Genomic DNA, 24,015 nt, shown 5'->3' with positions numbered 1-24,015 from the left:
TATGTTTCTAAAAACATAATGTATAAAATCCTCATCACAGTCCTTATTCAGAGAAATAATGTGCATATAATTTCATCTTACCTGAACCCTTATTTAGAGTCTCTCTAAATACATGGACAGTCAGTCAAATATTTTGTGCCCACCATGAACAATTCAGCTTGAAAAACAATAATGTACAGCCACTCCCAGACTTATGAATGTTTGACTTGCATACGTTTTGAGTTACAAACCAAAATGTTTGGCACTCTTAGCAAACCCTTGTTAAAATTTGACAAAAATGTTCGAAATAGAACTCAAGGAAAGAAAAACTTTCTGGATATTAATGCTAGGTAAACTCTGAAAGAAAAGTCTACTGGTAAGTAGACTTTTGTGCAGGAGTTGTCCACAGCACCCAAAACTTTGATGCCATTGTGCACATACATGCAAATTCGATGACATAGATCAATCTTCTAATTAGATTCTACAGAAACAGTTTACACATAATATACTGCAAAAAAAAGGTAAAGATATTACATGTGTCGGCCTGCTATATCCAATGGCTACGGGTGAAATAACTTCTTCAGTGACATCACAAGCTTTGCGCAGAGGCCTTCTGCTATGGATGGTGTTGGGTATGCAGATATGCCTCTGTACTCTAATTTACCTGGGTCCCAGGACTCAGATTTTACCAATAACCTGGGTCCTTCTGAATGAAAGTGGGTCCCTTGAAAAAAAATTTAAGTACACTCATGTCCATAAATTAAGGATAATCCAGAATCACACGGAAATCGAAATCTAAAGTAAAAATTTCACCTGTATAATTATCACACACATCTGCAAGAATGATATGCAAATTTCAGGAAGCCACCAGATGATGTCGATAGTACGTCACAATGACGAGAGTGTAAGAGGGGGGTATATAAGGAATGGTGGCAAAGAAATAAAATTGTTCACAAGAGTTCTGTAAGGCGCTCAGTGCCATAAGCGAATAGTTATGACACACAGGACGCATGTGGATGATTTTTTAAGTGGTAGAATTATCGGCCGCCTGGAATGTGGGTGTACTCAGATGGAAGTATCCGAGGAACTTGGAATTGCCCAAAGTGTCATCTCTAGGCTTTGGCAACGATTCCAAGATAGCAGAAATGTCAGTAGACGTTACAGTACAGGTCGCCCCCGAGTTACAACGCCGAATGAAGACCAGTATTTGGCAGTAACTGCCAAAAGAAGTAGACGGAGCACAGCATCCGACCTGTCTCGTCAGCTATCTGCAGTCACAGGTACCACAGTTTCAAGGCAAACCGTGTACAGACGTTTGGGAGATATTGGTCTATATGCTCGCAGGCCTGTCAGATGTGTTCCGCTCGTGGCAACTCACTGTCGGCAGCGATTAGCCTGGAGTAGAGAAAATGCAATGTGGACATCGTCACAGTGGGCTTGTGTGATGTTTTCCGACGAGTCCAGGTTTAGCTTGCAGTCTGATTCGTGTCAGACTTTCATATGGAGAACGCCAGGTACCCGTTACCACCAAGACAACATCATTGAACGACACCGTTACGGTGGTGCAGCATTGCTCCTTTGGAGTGGAATTATACTGGGTTCCAGAACAGATCTGCATGTTCAAACCGGAACCCTGAAAGCCCAAATTTATCAGGACATCATTCGGGAACAGTATGTACGTTTGTTTAGGGGTGCCATGGGCGCAGAATTTGTGTTTATGGATGACAATGCCTGTCCTCACCGAGCAAACATTGTAAACGAATGCCTTGAATCTGAGGATATAACCCGTATGGAATGGCCAGCATTCTCACCTGACTTGAATCCGATAGAGCATGTGTGGGACATGCTTGGCCGACGAGTTGTAGCCCATCAACCACCTCCTACATGTGTACCAGAACTTCAGAGAGCATTGCATGCTGAGTGGAGTGATCTTCCCCAAGATCAGATCGATAATTTGATACTCAGCATGCCGAGGCGTTGTACGGACTGTATTTCATCGCATGGGGGACATACAATGTATTAACCATCATACCAACCATGTAATAGTAAGTTTTTGTAAAGGAGATATTTTTTACAATTGCTCCAGGGAGCAAAAATCATAGTTTTTATGAATGGTATCATACATATACCATCGTTTTTGTTCCTTATCTTTTGTTTAATAAATGGGTTTTATGAATAAGTAACGTTTGTTTTGTTTCTGAACCTTTATTTGCCGGAGCTGGCATTATCCTCAATTTATGGACATGAGTGTATTTTATCCCCTTCCATCAGAGACGCCACTGACTCTTAATTTACCTGGGTCCTGGGAACCAGGTTATTTGAAAAATCTGGGTCCTTTATGAGTGAAAGTAGGTCCCTCTCAAAAAAAATTTATCTTGAAAAAAATTATGCCCCCCCCCCCACCATAATTCACTGGTATCTCTATGAATTTTCTTCCAGTATGCTCCAGGTCTATGATCACCTGCTTATATTTCTTGGTTGAGACTGAGAGGTGGGTCATGTTCTGGGTAAGAGAAGAAGGTATCTGTGAATCAAGTAAATTCATTTCTAAAAACATGTTCTATCCAAAAAGGTTCATTTACTTTCATTGTCTACTAGTAGGAAAAACTTGCAAAGAAGCTCATTAGCACTGAGAATTTAACGTATGGAATTCCGCACATGTAATAAATCTAAAACAAATATACAGTTGATCCCGCTTATAACGTTTCTCCCATTTAGAATGTTTTTCCACTTAGTACAACTTATTTTCACGGTCCTAACAATATAATTCTCATTGCGATTTCCTGTTTAAAGTGTTTTCCTATTTATAATGTTTTTTATGATGGTTTTTGAAAAACATTATAAGCAGGATCCACTTTAATTAACAGTTGAAGGCACATATTTATATATTTACTAATAATCAATGTATAAATTCGCTTCTGATTGATTTTATATTTTGTTAAAAATATCTTAGCATTTTCAATATCTTCTGATCAAATTTAAAGCAAATCAGATTCTCTCTCTCCTCTCTCTCAGACACTTATCTTCTCATTCCCTATTCATACTTTGGTTATCCTGGTAAAATGATTTTCTTTTCCTTCCCTGATGGTCCACCATTCTGATCTGTGGCCATTTAACTGCCACATATTTTAACACCTGAATATGGGAGCTATGCCAGATTTGTGTTGGAGAAACTTAACAGTGTGCTTATGTTTGTGTGCCCAGCATTTGGCGTGTTTTGTGTTCAGTAGGTGGTGCCATCTATCTAGCGGCGCAACTAGATACTTCTCAAATGGGGCAAATACACATTTTGGCACACCCATGTAATGTAGAAGAAGCAGTTATAAAGGGCGAATTTGGTGCCCCCCCCCTCTAGTCCAGAGCCCAGGACACTAGGCCCACCTGCCCCTCCCAGTTGCGGCCCTGCGTCTATTCTCCAAACTGGTAATGCGTGCATTTGAAATTTAATGTACGCATATTTGTGTTGTAGGTCTGTGTGATCACCATGGCAACCAGAAGTTTTTTCAAAGGAATAGCCAACTCAAAATTTGAAATCCTTAGAAAATCACATTTTTAGCCGATTACCATTGCGCAATCACAAGTTCCAAAACACGGATTTTCACCATGAAAAGCAAAATTTGGGGGAGGTTACAAGAAGCCTCTTCCTTTCCACCCCCCCCCCCCCCGCGGAGATCAAAAATCAAAAATATTTTCGTAGAGAATTAAAATATTGGAATAAAATAATTTCTTTTATATTATCTGTGAAGAATTAGATCCTTGTGCCCCTCCAAAAGCCGATTCTGCTTACACACCCATGATTTCTGCGATGCGAAATGGTGACTACCACATAGCAGCTAGATGACAAAACTGGATATTCAAGGTCAAGTTTTTACAGATTTGGTTTTTTCCACGATATCGGGAAGGTTTTACAATTTGAACGGGCGTTCCAATACTTTAAGATTTTTAAAAAAACGTGCATTCGCAATATTGTAGGAATAAGACAAATTTACGCCATATAAACACAGTCTTTGAATGACGGCCGATAGCCGTGAAAGTACCGTAATTTCCCATATATAACCGGAAGGGATAAAATCTGTAGGGTAATAAAAATCTGAAATTTGAATTTTCTGTACACGGCCCCTCATTTAGGGAAGCAACCAAATGTGCCTCATCTTATTCTTCAACAACCGCGTGTATATCAGTACAATAGTGTACAAAGTAGTAAAACCAGTTTTTCAAGGTCGCGCGATCATAATACATGTAAAAAGAAGAAAAAAAAGAAAGGGGAAAAGTTATGAAGATTTTTCTCTCTACTTTTTTCTTAGAACTAGGAAAGAATGCCTCCCGGAGGATGCGTGAACAAAATTTTTACGCGTCCTTTTCCAAAATTCCAGGTATTTGATGTGTTATAACACATCAATGGCATCTCTGTCCAGGATCCTCTAGTAACCCTGTGAATCAAATAATTCATATCTAAAACATGTCAAGTTCATTGTAAAAAATTAACTTACCAGCATATAACTAGGTTCTTTTACTTTGATTGCCTACTAGTAGAAAAAGCTTGCAATGAAAACCATTAACTTTGGGAATTTAACATAATTATGGAATTTAACACGTGTAATAAATCTAAAATATAATTAAGTTAGGCGCATTTATATATTTATACAAATGCAAGGCCACAACAGGCAAAGTGCCCAATGAGGTGGCTGAGAAAAAGATGCCCATAACAGGTATGGATGTCATATATTACTAAAATACAGCAACCCAATTAAAACTTTTCCATTTATTAACAACCCTATTAGAGAAAAATTCCCTGTGACACCATAACCTAGAATTGCCCCTTATCAATTGATACTGGTGTCCCCTTGTAAAAGCAGTCGATTGATGGTGAATTAATAACATGGTCCATCCTATCCGTCCCTTTGAAAATTTTGAACACTTCAATCATATCTCCCAGACACCTGCGTTCATCCAATGTACATATACTCAAAAAATGAAGTCTCTCTTCATTACTCAAGTCCCCTGTGCCAATAAGGGCACATGTAGCTCTTCTCTGCATCCCTTCAATCAAGTCTATGTCCCTCTGTAGGTATGTGTGGTCTCAAAACCTTACAGCATGTTACAGTCCAGGACAAACCAAGCCTTGGAAAAGCGGAACAATCACTTTCAGAGAATGGGAAGAGACCTTTTTGAAAATCAAACTGAGCACATTCTATTCGCTTTTTTGACCACCGCTGAACAATGTTCAGAAAACCTAAGCCGCTCGTCAATGAGAAAATATAAATCAATTTATAAACTCTCTGCTGATTGATTTTCCATTTCGGGAAACCTTAGCTTTTCAATAATATCTTCTGATTAAATTTAAAGCAAATGATTTTAACGCTTATCTCCTGATTCCCTATTCATATAAATCTGTGCAAAGTGATTTTTTGGTGGAATGATTTTCTTTTCCCTCCCTGATGGTTCACAACTCTGATCTTCCACCATTTAACTGCCACATAATTTCACACCTGAATATAGGAGCTATGTCAGATTTGCGTTGGTGAAACGGAAACGTAACAGTGTGCTTGTGTGTGTGTTAAGTGTCAAAATGTTTTGTCCATGACAAAATTTCAAGGTAGAATTTTTACACATTTGGTATATTTTTCCTTGCATGACCTCGGAAAAGTTTTTGTCCAATCCTTTAAGATTTTTCTTCTTATCTTTAAATTCTTACTATTAAAAATTTATCCTGAAATTTTTGGCAAAAGTTGGAATGAATCAAACAATGTTCCATAAAATGATATAGGAAATTGTGTTTCAGCTAACGAATGTTATTCTGGAACGAATCATTAGCTGAGGTATCACTGTAATATTAAAATGCAATCCTGTATATCATCATTAAATTTGATTGCTAGTATCTTGGCAATAAAAATCTTTCAATTACCAGTTTTTAATACAGGATGAGTAAAAAATGTGTAAAAACTTTAAAAATTCATAAAAACCGGAGAAATAACCAAAATAAAAAACAGTTTGCAGGGTTAGCATTGCTAGGTCACTGGAATTGTTTTAAGACATGGAAAACTCAAAAAACAGTCGATAGATGATGCTGGTACGAGCGACTTCGGTGTAAATATACAAATGAGATGGTTATAAAAACTTGTGCTTCTAATCCACAAGCAGTTCACCGCTGTAAGCCGTGTATATGAACAAGGATGCTGAGTGCAAAGGATAAAGCTTTGTTGGTGAAGTTGTTTTACGTGAACCAGGAATCAGCAAGCCTTGTGTAAATTCTGAGTTCAGAAGAATGTGAGGACTGGAAAAGGGCCTTTAACCATGAGCGGAGATATGGGAGGGGGGGACATTGCCACCCCAGTGTCAAAGGTGAAGTCGACCAATCTAATATATATATGCATATATTAATTGACATCATCTTGCCCCCCAGCAATAATAACCGTGCCCGCCCCCCAGACTTCCAAGTCTATCTCCGCCTATGCCTTTAACAGCGACAGGCCTCATAAAGCTTGTTCAGTGGTTTGAAAAAACTGGAATGCTGGAGGATTGTGTAAGAGCCGGACAACCGTGTTTAAGGACAGCATGTTCACCCTGTGTTGTGCAGCCGAAATAGAAGCATTAGCATCCAAATTAGCTGCAGGGACCAGCAATGCTCGTGTAGCTGCCAGATGCTTGAGCTTACCACCATCCTCGGTATGCAATATTCTTCATGGAATCCTTGATCTGTACCCATACAGATTGCAGTCGTGCCATGAACTTTTACCAGTAGATACTGTTTGTACAGAGAGAAACATTTGCAAGGCGTCTTTCTCCAAAATCAAACAGAATCCCACCTGGGTCTTTAACATCTTGTGGTCAGATGAAGCTCATTTTTCGCTTCATGGCGATGTTAATACCCATAACTGTCTCATCTGGGCAATGTCTAATCCATGTGAGTACATGCAGAAACCATTGCATTGCCCAAAAGTGGCAGTGTGGTATGGGTTCACAGGTTCGTTCATCACAGGACCCTTCTTTGAAACGCTGTGCCCAGTAAATGAGTGGAAAACGGCTACAGTGAATGTGCAGCGTTATTTAATGCTTCTACGCAAGAAGGTTGTGGCATGTTTGCATGAAAGAGATGCGCTTTCTACTGTCACGTTTATGCAAGATGGAACAACTAGTTTCACTGCTACTTTGGTCAAGGCATTCCTGATACAGATGTTCGGGGAAGACAAAATCATTAGCAGGCATTGCAGGTTCCCATGGCCTCCTTGGTCTCCAGATTTGATACTGGCAGACTTCTGGTTATGGGGATATTTGAAATCCCAGGTGTACCGATCTAGTCCATCTAATCTGTCGGACCCAAAAGATGTGATCCGCTGAGAGGTGTCATGTATACATCCGGACCTGCTGCACTCTGCTGTTGCTAGATTTGTGACTCACCTGCAATGTGTTATCCCCTGTGGTGGTGGTCATATGGAACACATACTGCTATAATAAACGATTCGGAGGCATTCTGTTCATTATTTGCTTATCTTTTCTTTGACTTGTGTACGTCAGTGCAACCTATCAGCTGTTTTTTTTTTAGTTTTTTTTTTTCTGTCTTAAATAAATTTCTGTGACCTAGTGATGCTAACCCTGCAAATTGTTTTTCATTTCGGTTATTTTTCTGGTTTTTAGGAATTTTTAGTTTCTACTGACTTTTTGCCCACCCTGTGTTTATTTAAATAATAAATTGCATAATTAAAATTAAATTTCAATCATTGGAAATAACCAATAATTTTGTTTTCAATTAAAAACAGCAATTTTACTCATAATTGTGATGAATTTTAAGAAAATTGATATTCGGCCAAAACATTACTGTTGTGCGACTGTTAGGGCCAGTCGCACAGATATACAGGAGTAGTGTTGCTGAGGGTATCGTCCCAAGGGAATGGAAACTTGCTAATGTTCTGATATTTAAGAAGGGTAGAAGAGAAGCTGTCTCTCTCCAATTATTGCTCAGTGAGTTTGACGAGCTCCCTCTCGAAAGTTATGGAAATTATTATAGAAAGGCAGTTGGCAAAGTGGATAGACGAGAATAACGCATTGTCGAATAATCAGCATGGGTTCCGCAAGGGGAAGGCATGTGTGAATAACCTCCTTTGTTTCTATGATTATGTGACAAACGCTTTGGGTAGGGGCAAAAATGTAGATTTTGTTTACCTTGATTTCTAGAAGGCATTCGATCAGGTCCAACATGGTAAACTCTTGAAGCATTTACTCGAGATTGGGATTGGGGGCAACTTGCTGAATTGGATAGAATCGTGGTTAAGAGATAGGTCGCAACGAGTTATGGTGTACGGGGAATTCTCTGGTTGGACAGGCATCACGAGTGGAGTTCCTTAAGGAAGTGTCCTTGGCCGAATACTTTTTCAATTTCTGTCGATAAACTCGATCAGGGTATCGATGGGATTGCTAGCAAATTCGCAGATGATGTGAAGCTAATCGGGAATCAAAGCGATTGGGAGTTGCTGCAGACCAACTTAAACAGGATTGCAGCATGGGCAAATGAATGGAGCATGACGTTTAGCATTGATAAGTGCATGGTCACTCATTTTGGTTCAAACAACCCACGGTTCTCTTATGAGTTGAATGGTGTCTCTATCCCAAATGCAAGCAGGGTCACCGATTTGGGAATTCTCATTGACGAGCGGCTTAGGTTTTCTGAACATTGTTCAGCGGTGGTCAAAAATGCGAATAGAATGCTTGGTCTCATTTTTAAAAAGGTCTCTTCGCGTTCTCCTAAAGTCATTCTTCTGCTTTTTCGAGGCTTAGTTCTTCCTGGAATGCTAAAAGGTTTTGGAGACCATACTTGCAGAGGGACATAGACCTGATTGAAGGGATGCGGAGAAGAGCTACATGTGCCCTTATTGGCACAGGGGACTTGAGTTATGAAGAGAGACTTCATTTTTTGAATATGTTTACATTGGATGAACGCAGGTGTCGAGGAGATATGATCGAAGTGTTCAAAATTTTCAAAGGGATGGATAGGATGGACCAAGAACTTTTAGTACACTGCCAATCGACTGCTTTTACAAGGGGACACCAGTATCGATTGGTAAGGGACAATGCGAGGTCATGGTGTCACAGGGAATTTTTCTCTAATAGGGTTGTTAATAAATGGAATAGCTTACCCCCGGAGGTAGTAAATTGTAACACAATTGACACGTTTAAAAAGAAATATGGTAAACATGTTGGGGTAAATCGAGAAGCTATCCATACTTAGAATAAGGCAACCATAATATTCTTTATGGGCATTGTATAATATTTTATCATGGGTATGTATTGTTTATAATTTTTGTGATTGTGTTGATACCATCATACCCTTAGATGACCATATTTACAAAATTGCCTGTATTTTTATTTTGAATATTCAAAAACTGGTGATTTTAAAATGTTCTTTGATTTTTTTTCATAAGGCAGGATACACATGCATAATGCTTGTAGCTCTAGCTGAAATGATGAATGAAACTCATTACCTGGTGGTGCAAAGACTTTTTCATATGGGAGATATAAATGTGAAAGCCTCTCAGGTAATTGGTTTCACAAAAGAAAATTCTTTCAAAAAAAATTAAAAATTTTAGGGTTTTCATAAAGCAAAAAATTTTTTTTATTGATTTACTTCCCAAAATCATAGATTTTTAAAATTTCTATAGTAAATTAAATACCGGAGGAGGAATTACATGTAAAATATACTAATTAAACATTTTTTAAATTCTGTTTAGTTTTCTTTTCATAACATTTTATAGTTACAAATTGTTAATTTGTACAATTACAACCGAGTTCACTTATAACATACCGGGATCCCAGAAGTGTATGTTATAAGCAGTGTCTTGGAAATAGCTTATGCTAGAAATCTGCTTGAGAAGTATATGGTAAAGATTCACCACAACACCATGTCAGTGATTCAAGCGCTTTGAGAAAATATGTTTTTCATTTTTAAAGCAAAATATCTCAGGTATTCCAGCTAGTACAGTGAACAACATAAGAATAAACACTGCTGATGTGCATGTGTGTGTGTGTACCATTGTTGGAGAAGATTATGGAATTACATTGAATGGACTAGTAGAGATTTTACACCTTTCTCATGGTGGCTCATTCACCATCCTGCAAGTCTATCTACTGCTACTTGGTGAACTTCTTGAACACTAGTAGCAGTTCTGTTTAACATGACGCCACTCACTGCATTAGTAAGAGCACCTAGCTTTAAAAATGAAACACATCCTTTCTTGGAGTATTTGTGTCTCTGAAATGCTGGTGATTGGGGTGAACATCATTATATGCTTGCTGCAATATTTCATAAGCTTCTGTTACAGATTTCTGCAAATAAACACAAATTTCAAGGCTGTGTGTATTACTGATCAGAAGCAGCTTCTATTCTTCATAGGTAAAGAAATCTATTGTGCATTTATGTTTTATTCCAGCCAAATGAATTACTAGATTTACTGACAGTTTTTAACCCAAGCTGACAATATCCAAGCTATTGGCAAAGCTTTACTTCACTGTCATATATCGTCGATTTCAAATATATCATATATATAAATGTAATATGTATTAAATATGTATACAAAATATCAATTTTTTAAAAATAAATTATTTCTCAATCTTTTTTGACTATCCCTTGTATGTGTTCTTACATGCAAGATGGGATTATGAAAACTCTGTAATTTTGTGTAATTTAATTTTAGAATGGCCAGACTGCATTGATGTTAGCTGTCAGTCATGGTAAACTGGAAGTTGTTCGAATGTTGCTCGATGCTGGATCAGAAACAAACCTCCAAGATAATGATGGCTCAACAGCTCTCATGTGTGCATCTGAACATGGACATATTGATATTGTACGCTTACTTCTCTCCCATCCTGACTGTGATTCCACAATTGTTGACAATGTGAGAAAATTCTTTTTTGATTTGTTATAAGCCTATTGATCTAAAAAAACTTTAAAATCATAAGTTTCATTTTTTTGTGATGCCACATAGTTATTGAAAAATATCCACATATAAAATTACCCATAGAGTATGCTCCAAAATCACAGTGAAAGTCAGTTATAAAAGAACTTGCTTATGAAGAAAATAATAATTATAACAGACTTTTCATTATAAAGAAATTCAATATTTTTGTTTGCTTTCTCAGGTGCAGAATATTCCTACTTTATCTAAAAGCCTGCATTTTAATAGGCTTTTAGATAATTTTTGTTCTGATATTAGTGAATGCACAGGATTTGCCCAGCATAAAATTGTTATCTCATAACAGTTGATCCTCATTTTTACTGGAATTTTGTATTCTTAAAATGATTTAGTTGACTGACCAAACAATTGAAATTCTCAATTTCTCAATTCTATAGCTTTATGTACTCATTAATATCTTTTCTCTGATCAGAAGATTTCTTTTAACATGATTTGTTGAGCTGTTTGAAACAACTTTGCAACTGTGCATTAAAGCCTGCCAGTGGAAGATGACTGCGTCTGTCAGTCCTTGGAAGTAACAAAAGTTGAAAGCCACACGTCTTACATTGCTAAAGCTTAAAAATAGGAAAAGAGGGTTCCATGAAAATATTTGATCATTGTTTGGCGATGTCTGTTACGTGAAGTTCCACTGTATTCATTTTCATTCACCATCACTTAAATAAGTTTAAAACATCATTTACTAATATATTACTAAAGAAAATTTTATGAAGAAATTTTGTGAAAATTTTAATTGGCAGTTTAATGCAGTCAGTGTTTTTATATTTAGGATGGTAGCAATGCATTGACTATTGCTATGGAAGCAGGAAACAAAGACATTGGGCTCTTGATATATGCAAATATGAATTTTTCTAAAGGAAACTCTCCAGTAAGTAGCTCTTTGTGATGCTATTAATTTTTAATTTATGTGCATATTTCCTTGGATGTACTGTTGGATTTTTAGATGAATGTAATACAGTCAAGCCTTGTTGTAACAAGTGTCAAAGAACTTAAAATTTGGTTTGCTATATCCGTAGGTTCTTTATAAGTCAGCTTTGCTATGATAGGATTCAACTGTACATACATGCAAATAACATATATAAATGGGAGGACAATTTTTTTGTAATGACCTTTAAAATTTTTTTCCCTTCTCCCCACTTGTGAAATGAGGTTCATTATTCTCTTTCTGACTTGTGGCTGTAGCAGTTCTCTGGTGTTTCACAAAAAGTCAAGTACTGATAAATAGAAAGTCTAGTACAAATGAATTTGTACCATTGTAATTGTATGTAGGCCGTTTTTTTCATCTGCTGTTGCAGTGCAATCTGCATATAGACTATGATGATGTATTCAGAACCAGCACTATTCAATTATTATATATTATATGTGATTATATATGTACTTCAGTTTGGTTCATTATTTTTTTGAGAAACTTGAAAAAATGTGTTGACTCTTTTCATTTTCACTACTATTGTATTTTTACAGATTTTTTTTTATAAGTAATGCATGATTGCTTAAGAAACCTTAAAATTTCTATGGAAATGAGAAAATGAAAAGGATAAATTCAAAGATAAGTGTAACAGATGGAATTAGATACTATCTGACAATCTATAATAATTCAAAATGTTTTTAAAACTTCAGTTTCAAAGTTATTCATTCTTCAAAGACTCTTGTCTTACACCTAATTGAGTTAAAAAAGTTATCTGATTTTCAAAAAAAATCTTTTATTTAGCATGCTGTTGCAAAACAAAGGATAAGATCTATACCACGAGCCAAGACACCAACTCTGCAGAGTATGCGGCCATCAAGGTAATTGCTCAAACATTTTAGAAACATTGTTAGAAACATTTCTCGAAAATTTGTTAGAAACATTTCTCGAAAACTTGTTAGAAACATTTTTAATTGTTTCACAAAAATTTTGGATCATTAAGAAATTTTTATTATCTTGAATTCTAAAAAGTTTTTTATTACATTTATTATTTTTGAATTAAAGTTTGTTTCCCTTCTTTCCTCTACTCCATGAATAATTTTTAAGCGTATGAAATATCAGAACATTTGAGGAAATTGCTACAAAAAATGGGAATTTTTTTTTTTTTTTTTGAAAATTCCTTGAATGATGTATGTTTACATAATTTGTCTTAAACTTTTTCCCTTACCCATTTGCATCATTAAGCCAAATAATCTGCAAATGTGAGTGAGCATGTATTCTTATCTCCAATTTTGTGTACTCAAAACAATTTTCTTGTATGGTACATTAAAAAAAACTGTTTCCTTATTAATATACTGTGATATGGGATGGCAAATTTGAAGGGTGGATACATATGAATTGAGTTGTGTCAAGATATGATCAACCATTTTTATTTGGTGGTGATCAATCACCTTTATTTAGAAGATTAAGGTATCTAACTATGTTTAAAACATCATTTTGTAAGAAAATATTGATTATTTTTTATGAAAGTTCCATTTTTTTGTGATTCCAAAACAGGTCTTATTTTGTTTATATGATTCTTAGAATCAAAGTTACATCCACTTTAGTGTTGCGTTTTTACATACAAGTAATTTGAGAATAAAAACTTAAAATGTATTTTACAAAGAATGGTATTTTTTGACATTTTACTCGAGTTTAAAACATGATTTCTAAAAATCAATTGATTTCATCATTGCAAAATTTTAATATGATTTTTTGACATACATTGTTAGGGTTTTGTACCAAAATCGAAGGTCTATCACATGTATTTGCCCATTAAAGTATTTTGTACATGATATGTGAAATGAAATTTGAGAAAATTCACATTCACGCATACATCAATAGATTTGGGTGTAACTCATGAGCATACCATACAATCCTTTAAATTTCTGTAAATCTAATGTGGGGAAAAAATTTCATTCATAGGGTTTTTTGCCATCATGTTTCGAATATTAAATGATTTTTTTGGCTCTTCTCATTGGTGTAGTTCATACTTTATAACACTTCCTCTGCAATAAGGAAGCCCCCGGATGTTTGCCCCTTTGTGGTTTTTGTATAGCGTATAAGTTTTGCTAAGAGAGAGAAGCCGAATTCACAGGGGCTTTTCTATTATTGTAAGTGGCTATTGTAACAACAAAGTACAGACGTTTCATGATGCGGTCCTACATCGAACCTACCTCGACATACGACAGCAAAAGGCTAAAATTTGACATAAAAGAAACTTTATCGTAGAAAATAACACAGGTAGTCCAAAATTTTGTTTTTTGATGATTTTGAGACACTTTCTACCTAAAAATGTTATTAAAGTTCACTCAGATACCATTTTATAGAAAAGTGAGAAGAAAGGTGGTCAGATAGTTTAAAGCAGTTGCTCTAAAACTTTTGTCACCCGCGACTCCCTTGCCAAATTTGTGATTCATCTGGGGCTCTCCAGAATAGTTTGATGGACATTTTCTCATAAAATAACCACTTCAAAGCATAAATAGGCGCACAAATCAATATCTCCAGTTCGTCCTGACGCCTCTGACAAAGGTTGGTGATGCACACTTTGAGAAACACTACCTTAAACAAAACTTTTTTATAACACTAAATACCTCATTATGTTCTAGTATACAGTTGATAAAATTTTGTGTAAGAATATTCATTTTGAAAATTAATTGCTCCTAAGCTGTTAAATTACTCAATTTGTTTTTAATATAAATTCAAGAATTTTTATTTGTGCATATTATGCATGTTTCATGTGTTCTATTAATTTTTTTTGTAGCCCATCAGCAAGGTCTACATGCTCATTGCCATCAGCATTCCACTTAAGTTAAAGTATTTGATGATATTCCATCAACATATTTACAAGTGTATTTTCAGAAGTGCAATCTCATCAATTCACGTAATTTGGAAATACGTTTAAGAACTTCATAAAGTATTTTTTAGTCAGCGCTGACTTCTTTAGTTACTTTTTACATTACTATGTGAATACTATCATAATTTGAGACTATTTAGTGGATTCCTAATACTAAGTCATATCTTGGTAAATAGATATGATAATGTTACTACTGTGTGAAACTAAACATGTTAAAGGAGGTGGCTAATTTACTGTTTAGCTGGTTGAAAAATCAAAGTATTAGTTTAATACATTCCATATTATCAGAGTGTGTATTTTTATATTCAGTTTGCAATTATAGTAAAATTTGGAGGAAAATAATCTTTGCAACTAGTAGAAAAGACTAATCTGGATTTTGAGAATATACACTTTTTCTATCTACCTCTTTCCAACAAATTTTACTATTTTTCTAACCCTTTGCGAACCTTAAATTAATTTTTTTTATTTATATGAAATTCCAGACTTATAGTCTTGTGATAGGCAATGAAATTTTTTCATTTCTATTAAGTTCCAGTGTTTTTTAAACCAAATATTTAACAAAAATAAATTATATAAAACCTGATGTTTGGCCACCTTATAGGTGCTGTAAAAGAAGGATAGCCATTAAATTGTTGAAATTTATTAAGCTTTATAATTTTTGTTTAAATTTGCCTTCAAAAACATTGGAACTTCATGTTATTTTTGTTGGGCTTGTGTGGAATGAAGCCAAAAAGATTTTTTTCATGCGTGTTTAAGACAATGAGTAAATTAAGTAAGGATAGACATGAAGCTACTTGATTTAAAAATACTTTTTAGATCTTAAATGCAGCTTGTAAAAATTTAGACTATTATGATAAATGTTCATGCATAAAATTCTTATCACTTTGTTATTGTTTATTATAACTTGTGTGTATGTATTGGAAAAGTGTATATGTTATAGTTCTAGTGTCTTCTTCTTTAAGTAACGTACACTTTAGAATAAATATTTAAAGAAAATGTGTATCAATATACTGATTATTTATTTACAAATAAAAATCAAGCTTTGGTACATGATGGTAGCTGTAAGAAATTATGTAAAAATATTATCAAATCACTGTCTTGAATGGCTTTTATGCACTGGCATACTCAAGTACATGTCATTGCATTATATTTCCTTTTTGGTATGTAAGCTGCTCACACAGACTTTCATGTAAAGCCACACCAAATTTTCCTATTCAGAAACTACCTAGGACATCTGAACATCTATTACAATTTTTAAAGTTTAGTTTGACAATGTTCTATATTTAACTTTCTTTTTGGTTAATGTATGAGTTCATAAACCACCCATTAGACATCATTGTATGATTTGTAAAATTTATAAAAGCATTAAAATTTGAAAATAAGTTGAATTGTAAAAAAAAAATCCAAATTAGATGACTCAAGTGGTCACAAAAGTGCCACTAGTTAACCACTAGCAAGGCTAAAACTATTCATTGTGAGAGACATGAATCTTCAACACATTTTACCAGACAATAAACTAGGATTCCAGCTTTTAAACATTCCATCTATGGGGAGATTCGCATGCACACATGCAAACTTTCATATCTCCTGAGTTGTGTAAGCCTTTGCCATCAGCCATTGGCAGATGCTAATGAAGTTTGGTAAAACTTCAGCTGGTTACGGAAAGACAAAAGCCTATGTATGTGGGACCGATAACAAAAGCATTGCTTTTCACAGCCATAACAAAAAAAGTTGAGATTTTGTTGATTTTAATTTGTTTTAATGTTTTTATGATATATTTTAGAAAAGGTTGGCAAATCATGGAATAAAAAAAAGATGACCAAAAGTTGGCAAGGACTTCAAAGAAAAACATTTTGCTAATGACATATCTGAATCAAACTTTGAATTCTCCAAAACATTAGGGGGGAAATCGAATTGAATGGGTAATTTTTCAGCATTAAATTGAGTAGGAAACTGAAGGGGAATTTTTTTTTTCTTAAATTTGAATTATCCAAAAATTCAAATTAACCAAGTTCCAACTAGCTAGGTTCACCTATATAGGCAATTATCGTTATGGAGGGTATCATTATACAGGATTTCCTCACTTTACTAGCTATAATCTGCTGGTATGTGGTTCTACATTTGCCATGTTTCCTGCTAACATAATAATGGAATTCTTGGAAAAGAAATAAAAAAATGTCATACCAAGGGGGGGAAACCTAATTTTTTTCCATAATAAAGCTGCCGCTTTTCTACACTCAGCGCTTCACGCTACTAATGCATGTTATAAGGAATTGAGAAAAGTGTCTCTGGTGTATTGGTTAGTGCGGTATGCAAGGAGGGGACAAATCACTTCTTTCCAAATGTCAGTTTTGGCATAACATCCAGAAAATTCAATTTCTCAGTATATTTTGGGCCGAAAAAATGCCAACTGGGGCAAAAATTGCTGTAGTTAAGGGAGGCTGCTATGTCTCCACTCAGCGCTTCATACTACTAATGCATGTTATAAGGAATTGAGAAAAGTGTCTCTCTGGTGTATTGGTTATCACGGTATGCAAACCTTTATAAAATGGAAACCTGCCTAAAATGGAATATTATTTCAGTCTCTTGACATTCCATTTCATACAGGTTTCATTGTATCATTCAATCAAAAAAGGGGGTCATACAGAGAATCATGTTTGAACCCACACTCAACAACGAAAGAGTGATCAGGAGCAGGCAGGCATTCTACCGCCACCACTCAACGATGCACAATCATCTCACAAGCAAACCTGTTAGAAAATAGAGAAATAATTAAAAAAAAAAACTAGAATATATATGCATATGCCATCATCATTTTAAGAACTTTATGTTACAAAAAATTTCTTCAAAAAAAAATTGAGATCATCCTCAGATGATGGAGCATGCTGTATGGTAAATAAAACCTGGCGAAAAAATTGACTCATGCTGTAAACTACAGTCAATGATCACAGGCAATTTTTTTTGACTGTGACTATCTTTTTTTTTGTAGTCATTTGTCTTGATTGCTTAATCTGCTTCTCCAAAAGCTGCCGTAGTCAAAATTCTTTTCACCATGATATAGCTGCATAATTAGCATGCTAAATGTTTTTATCATATACTGCAAAGTGCAATGTGGGCACGGATAATAAATAATCATAGAAAGCATGGGCTCTACTAATTTAGGGCTTCAAATTTAAACAAAATATCTTTGTTGAAAAAAATCAGACATTCTTTCACGGGTCTTCTGTTTAATTTCCCCTGCAAAGGGTCCCCCTCACGTCAAAAGTGTTAGAGATTACCCTGTAGTTGTATTATGAACGACTGATGAAGAATTAAAACACTAAAATTAAATTTGATGTACATGTAACATTAATGTGCAATATAGAGTTCTGTTATGAAGAAAAGCTACCTACTCTAACAGTTGCTCTGTTAGTCTAAATTAAAAATTACTAGTATAAATCAAAGTGTACCAGTAAATTTTACCACAATAAGTAATAAGAGATCAAAAAAAAGGTAAAAAGTGCTATTATTTTTTCTTTTGCAATCTATAAATTTTATTAATATTGTTATTTTGATTCATACTTTAATAAATGTCATATTACTTTAAATTTATACGATTTTCATAACATCGCACATTAAAACTGACGGAACTCCTCCGCTTAAGCCATCATAATTTTTCGATAACTTTTGATGTGATGACTTATTGAAGTTTTACTGTATTTATTTGTGATATACTTCCATGCAGGGGCGTAGCCAGAAATTTCGTTAGGGGGGGGGGACCAAAGTTACAGAACAATGTATTTGGCCATCTTTTTCCCTTTTTTCGGTCATTTTCTCACATTTCGGGTGGGGGGGGGACCAGACCCCCATTTCCCCCCCCCCCCCCGCTACGCCCTTGCTTCCATGTGCATAGGTTATTTTCCCCCCTCAAGACATCTTACATTAATGTGCAGTCAAGTTAGAATGATATCAAAAACAACAATGGATTTTATTTTGTCTTATACTATTGTAAAAAATGTGGTAATTTCCGCCAAGTTCTTAAAAAGTATTATGTTATTCAAATTGGATATTTACATTCTTTATAACTAGATCATACCATAAATACTTATGTTAATGAGTGAAAGAAACTAACTTTTTGTAGTCATGATTTTTGTGGTGATGTGTTAAATTACAGCAACATATTCTTTTATTATCAGTCTGTGTACAGTGCCGTCTTAAGGCATGGGCCCATACGGGCACGGCCCGGGGGTCTCAAGGTAAGAGGGGCCTCACAAAAATGAGATATGGTTGAAATTTTCGAGAATTTGGAAAAAAATCACAAATGATGCTCTTAAGACGGCCCTGTCTGTGTAGTCTTATATTTTGAGTAGAAAATTTTTTTTATTGTTGCTCATATATATTTTACATCTTATCATATCGTAATGCTACTTTTTAAAATAAAACAATAGAGCATTTGTTTCAGAGTTATGGTGAACTCCCATTAGTATACATGGATATATGCATTGACATAATCATTGTGGATCTCCCTCCCCGCAGACCTTTAAGTCTATCACCGCCTATAAATCACATTTTAAAATTTAGTTTCATGCACATTTGTCCTGGTCCTTATTACATTGGGTTACTGAGACTACTTATTTGTGTTTATTTAAGAATGCAGCTGTTGTGGCACACAAAGTCATGTGTTTCAGTATCCAGAGCTGTGAAATGTCTCCCATCCCACTTTTGTGATCTAGGTAGGAATCATATACTGTGAAATTTTGCTGCAGTGAGAGAGAGATACTTGATGGAACTGTAAAATTCTTTAAAATGAAATTTTTTCAAAGATTATTTTGAATTATCTTGAATCTGGTGCTAAGAGTGTCATATTAACCCATGGGCCCATCCGAGCCTCACAGAAATGAGATCTCATTGAAGTATTTTTGAGAGTAAATTTTTTTTTTTTTTTTTTTTTTTTGTAGGCAAACATTTTTAGTCAGGTAGGGCCTCAGAAAACTTACTTGGCCTGGGGTCCACGATGCTCTCGAGACTTCCCTGAGTCTTAAACCCCTTTTGATGCAAAAGTATAGTTTAATATAAAAATCTCTCTATAAAAATGTTTTTTTTAATAGATTTTGAAACTTCTCCAATACTTTTCATATCTTGCTCAAAATCTATTTTTAAAAAACGTGCTAGTTTTCATTCTTTTGAGGGCATTATGTTTCATTAGTATTTTGCACTACCTGCCCCATGAAAGTGTTGAAGTTGATTTTTACTGTGCAAGAAACATGTGTTACATTGTAAACACTTTTAGGGTGGAATGAGAAAATGAATTTTATTAACTTAATTATAATTTTTGTTAGGGAAGTAACAAGAGAAATTTTTTTCAGAGGAGAATAACTGGTATTTTGGGAGGGCGGCAAATTGTTAGAGCAATAGACTTATAGAACTATAGAATGTTATTATATATATATAACCGTTATTTTCTCACATTTCCGGTAGGAGCAAAAAATATGTAAAATATGTATGTGATATATGAAGACAAGATATCTCGTCCCTGTATGTAAAGGGGCTAATATAACGATAGTCCCTCTACATTGATATTTTTTCTTAGTCTTGTTCGAGATTTTGCTGTGTAATTCAAACAGATGTTAGAGTTTAACCAGGAATGATAAAACTTCCTGAAGCTTTCTTATTAAATCCTTTAAATATTTCTCTTTTTATCTGACTTTTATTCTACTATGACTTTTATCCATTTTTATTTTAAACTTATTGTGACTTATCAGGCCTGTTGTGAAATTTTCCTTTGCTGGTGATTGTATAATCCAGTCATTTGCAAGGTTCCTGTATTTATTATTGTGAAGGACATTCATTGATATTTTTGTACAAATACCTCAGGTCTTCATATTTATTTGTCATGGCATTTTGAAAATACTAAAAAAATGTATACATAAGGAAAAAGATATAGTTGTGTAATGTAGAAGGAATGATAATTATCATTCCTTCTACATTGTATTATAATACAATATAGGCCTTTGTGTTTTTTTTATAGAAATATTAAAAAAATTTTTAATGTAAAATTAATCTTTCTCTCGTATTGGCTGGCACTATCTAACCCTTTATCTACCACGTTATAAAAAGTAGAACATGAAAAAAATTAAACAAATGTAAATAAAAATACAAAAATATAATGTCACGAGTTCAATATTTGGTTCGTCCTTGTGAGAAAACTTTCCTGGCACAGGGGTACAACAAAAACGACGAAGTGACCACAGCAAAAATTGCTACGGTAAGGAGTCCCACATCGAGAGGTTAGCGCACCAACCTTTTGATGAGTATAAAAAACAAGCCTGCTGTTCGGAACTGGAAATAAATTGTAGGTCCCGGTCTAATTAGCCCTTGTGTGCAGAAAATGACAGTGGTTTGACACAAATGATCAAAGATCATGTTTTAGCCCATTGAACTAAAATGCCCTGTGTAAATGAGTTAGTAGTTCTTTGTTACAACAATGAGGCTGAGTTATAAATCTGATTTTTGGGCCATGGTAGAAGAGAAAAAAAACAATTTTAACAAAAAGAAAATATAAAAAAGTTTAGGTAATATACAGGTGATACTGTATTATATTATAGACAAAGCATTATTTTATAAACATAAAAATTTTCAAATCAATTCAATGATTAGTTTAAAAGTTATAATTTTTTAGCTAACCATCTCTAAAAGCTGGCGATTTCATTTTAATCTCCAACCTACCAGATAGGATTCATTTAAATCTCCTCTGGGCTTGAGGGGTTAATGACAACCTTTCCAAAGTATTATTTGTTTAGTTATTATTAAATCAAAAGCTTATTTACATGCTCATAAGTTGATATGATCTCAGTTCATAGGCTTTCTAAACATTCTGTTAAATTTATCAAATGAGGAATAATTCATTGGGTCCGTGCATAGACAGGTATTTTATAGAGTATAATCAAAGTCTTTCTATTGATTAAACAAAGTATTTTATGGGTTCACTTGAGTTGGGGGCGATGAGAGAAAAAAATTTCTGAAGGGGGGATGGAGTGAAAAGTTTGGGAAACTGGTCTAGAGTGAATCCTTTAATACAGTGGTTCTCAAATTTTTTTTTCAACCTCAGCTCTCTTCCACAATTCATGGTTCATCTGTAGCTCCCCAGAATAGTTTAGTAGATATTTTCACTTATAAAAGAACCACTTCAAAGCATAAATAGACACACAATTCTCTATATCTCCAGCTCACCGTTGCGTCACTGTGAGAAACACTGATGCATTGTGTCTGGTAAGCTAAAATGGATTGATAACCAATTGTTTCGTTCAATTGCCATCAGGGGAAAAAATTAAATTACAGTGAAATCTTGAATAGTGATACTCTATGGACCAAGAAAATATATCGTTGTATACGGATTATCGTTATATCGAGAGGTAGCAATTTAACATTAGAGTATAGACATTTCCAAACAAGACTTAAAAATATGGTTGTAGAGAGATTTATCGTTATATCGAGTATCATTGTAGCGAGATTTCACTGTATTCCAGTTTGTAGAAACTACTGGTGAATTTAGAATAAAAAATATACCATAATAAAAACATGGTTAAACGTGGCAAATTTGAAATTGTGAAGTAAAAAAAATTCATACATTGAGTTAAATTAAAACGTTAGAGGGGAAAAAGAATTTTTTTAGCTATAATAGCTTCAACTCCATAAAATGGCAATATGCAAACATATTTATTTGTCTTGAAAACGTGACAATTTTTGTATAAATTAAAACCAGGCAAAGTTTCTCATTTTTGTGATAATATATATATATATATATATTTTTTTTTAATTTACCGTCCTTAATCAAAGGAAAGTAGCAGTAAAAATTGCTCCTATCTTTATTTTATCCAAGAAATCCACCCTGTAAATTTGAAGAAAAATTCACTGAAATATCAAAAATTGAAATATGTTAAGTTAAAATAATAATAGGATTTTAGGCTTCAAACATTTATTTTGTGTTTGAGCATTCCTCTCCCCACCCATTTTTTTTATTTAGTAAAATACTGTATTTTTATTCACACTTTCCCTGTGGAAGTGATGTGATTTCAATGATGTGAAAATGGGTATTAGTTCACACTTCTTGGGAGAATGTGGTGCCAAGGTTTTACCCTTTTAGTTTAACCGTATAGTTTCGAAAGAGAAGAATGAAAGCTTTTTTACCCCTCCCCCTCCCATTTACCCACTTTGCTTTTTTTTCATTAGACGGAAAAAATTGATCCATCATACTGGTGAAATAGAATAGCGACATTTTGCTGTGGGGGTTATGTTCATTTCAAGCAAATAATGGCAGTTAGAGAATTTAGAAAAATCTAGTAATAATCAATTAGACTTGTATTATTTTGATTTTTATTTCACTGTGTCTAACAGATTTATTCGATAAAAGGATTTCTTTCTATATATATATATTTTGTGATTTTTTTTCATTTTCTATGTGTCAATTATACTATCAACGATTTTGTAGTTTTTAATGTTTTAAATCTGACTAGAGTGATATTGAATAAAGTTTAAATTATTTTTTTATTGAAAAGTGTTGATGTGTGTACTCCCTTTTCAGTTTCAAAACCTTTGTTCAAAATATTGAATGATATTACATTTAGATGAATTATACGTATTAGATATATTACATCCCAAAAACAAATTTTTCTGTTTAATTGTAAGTTTTTGGCCAATTAAAAACGTTTTTTAAAAATTTACAATCACATTCAAGTGCCCATAAAAGATTAGACAATGCAATTGAATTGAATAATTTAACTCTCTAGGGAAGAGGAAACATCCTTTAAGAATTTATAATGTTTATGCTGTTCCTTTTTTTGGAATCATAAAGCTAATTGAAAAAACTTCAACTCCTCGTTAACAGCAAACAAAATCAATATTTTTAAAGCCCCCATGAGGCTGCTATAAGCGTATCTATTTGTCGTATCATCGAATCAAAGCTTTGAACATGTTCCTGAGAACAGGGCCGTCTTAAGAGCATCATGGGCCCCAAGTGTTTTTTCTGAGGCCCTTTTTACATGGCAAAATCTCAAACTCAACTACTCATTTTTCTGAGGTCTCCAGGCCGTACCGGGGTGGGCCCATGCGTTAAGACGGCACTGCCTGAGAAATTTCTAGCCAGGCTGCTCTTATTTGAGTCCACAGTTTACTGGTATTGGCTACTGGATGGACAATATATTGATAGAATATCTGGCAGACGTGTAGACCAGGGAAGAAGTATCTGTCGTGCTTTGAATAATTCCTGAAAAAAAATTTTGGAACATGTAGTATAGCGT

General features: G+C 34.4%; 1 protein-coding gene and 1 long non-coding RNA gene across 3 annotated transcripts in view; one reads left to right on the top strand and one right to left on the bottom strand.

Moving 5' to 3' along the window:
- Nucleotides 1-23,000, top strand: part of LOC149085419 (uncharacterized) — a 66,198-nt gene extending 43,198 nt beyond the window's left edge. Inside the window, exons 10-14 of the mRNA XM_089233413.1 lie at nt 9,396-9,509; nt 10,665-10,865; nt 11,710-11,808; nt 12,649-12,725; nt 14,648-23,000. Of these exons, the coding sequence (XP_089089539.1) occupies nt 9,396-9,509; nt 10,665-10,865; nt 11,710-11,808; nt 12,649-12,725; nt 14,648-14,699 (543 nt within the window). The 3' untranslated portion in view covers nt 14,700-23,000. The remainder of the gene's footprint in view (nt 1-9,395; nt 9,510-10,664; nt 10,866-11,709; nt 11,809-12,648; nt 12,726-14,647) is intronic.
- LOC149085418 (uncharacterized) overlaps nt 17,386-24,015 on the bottom strand; it is a 39,480-nt gene continuing 32,850 nt past the window's right edge. For both annotated transcript variants that reach the window (XR_016192844.1, XR_016192845.1), the window contains one exon: nt 17,386-17,490. This is a non-coding gene — a long non-coding RNA (uncharacterized LOC149085418). The remainder of the gene's footprint in view (nt 17,491-24,015) is intronic.

This window comes from Pholcus phalangioides, unplaced genomic scaffold, assembly GCF_987345545.1.
Source record: "Pholcus phalangioides strain wild (caught in Gottingen) unplaced genomic scaffold, Ppha-v1.0 ptg000007l_1, whole genome shotgun sequence".
In the NCBI taxonomy this organism is placed as follows: domain Eukaryota; kingdom Metazoa; phylum Arthropoda; class Arachnida; order Araneae; family Pholcidae; genus Pholcus; species Pholcus phalangioides.
This window is presented reverse-complemented; position numbering and strand designations above follow the sequence as displayed.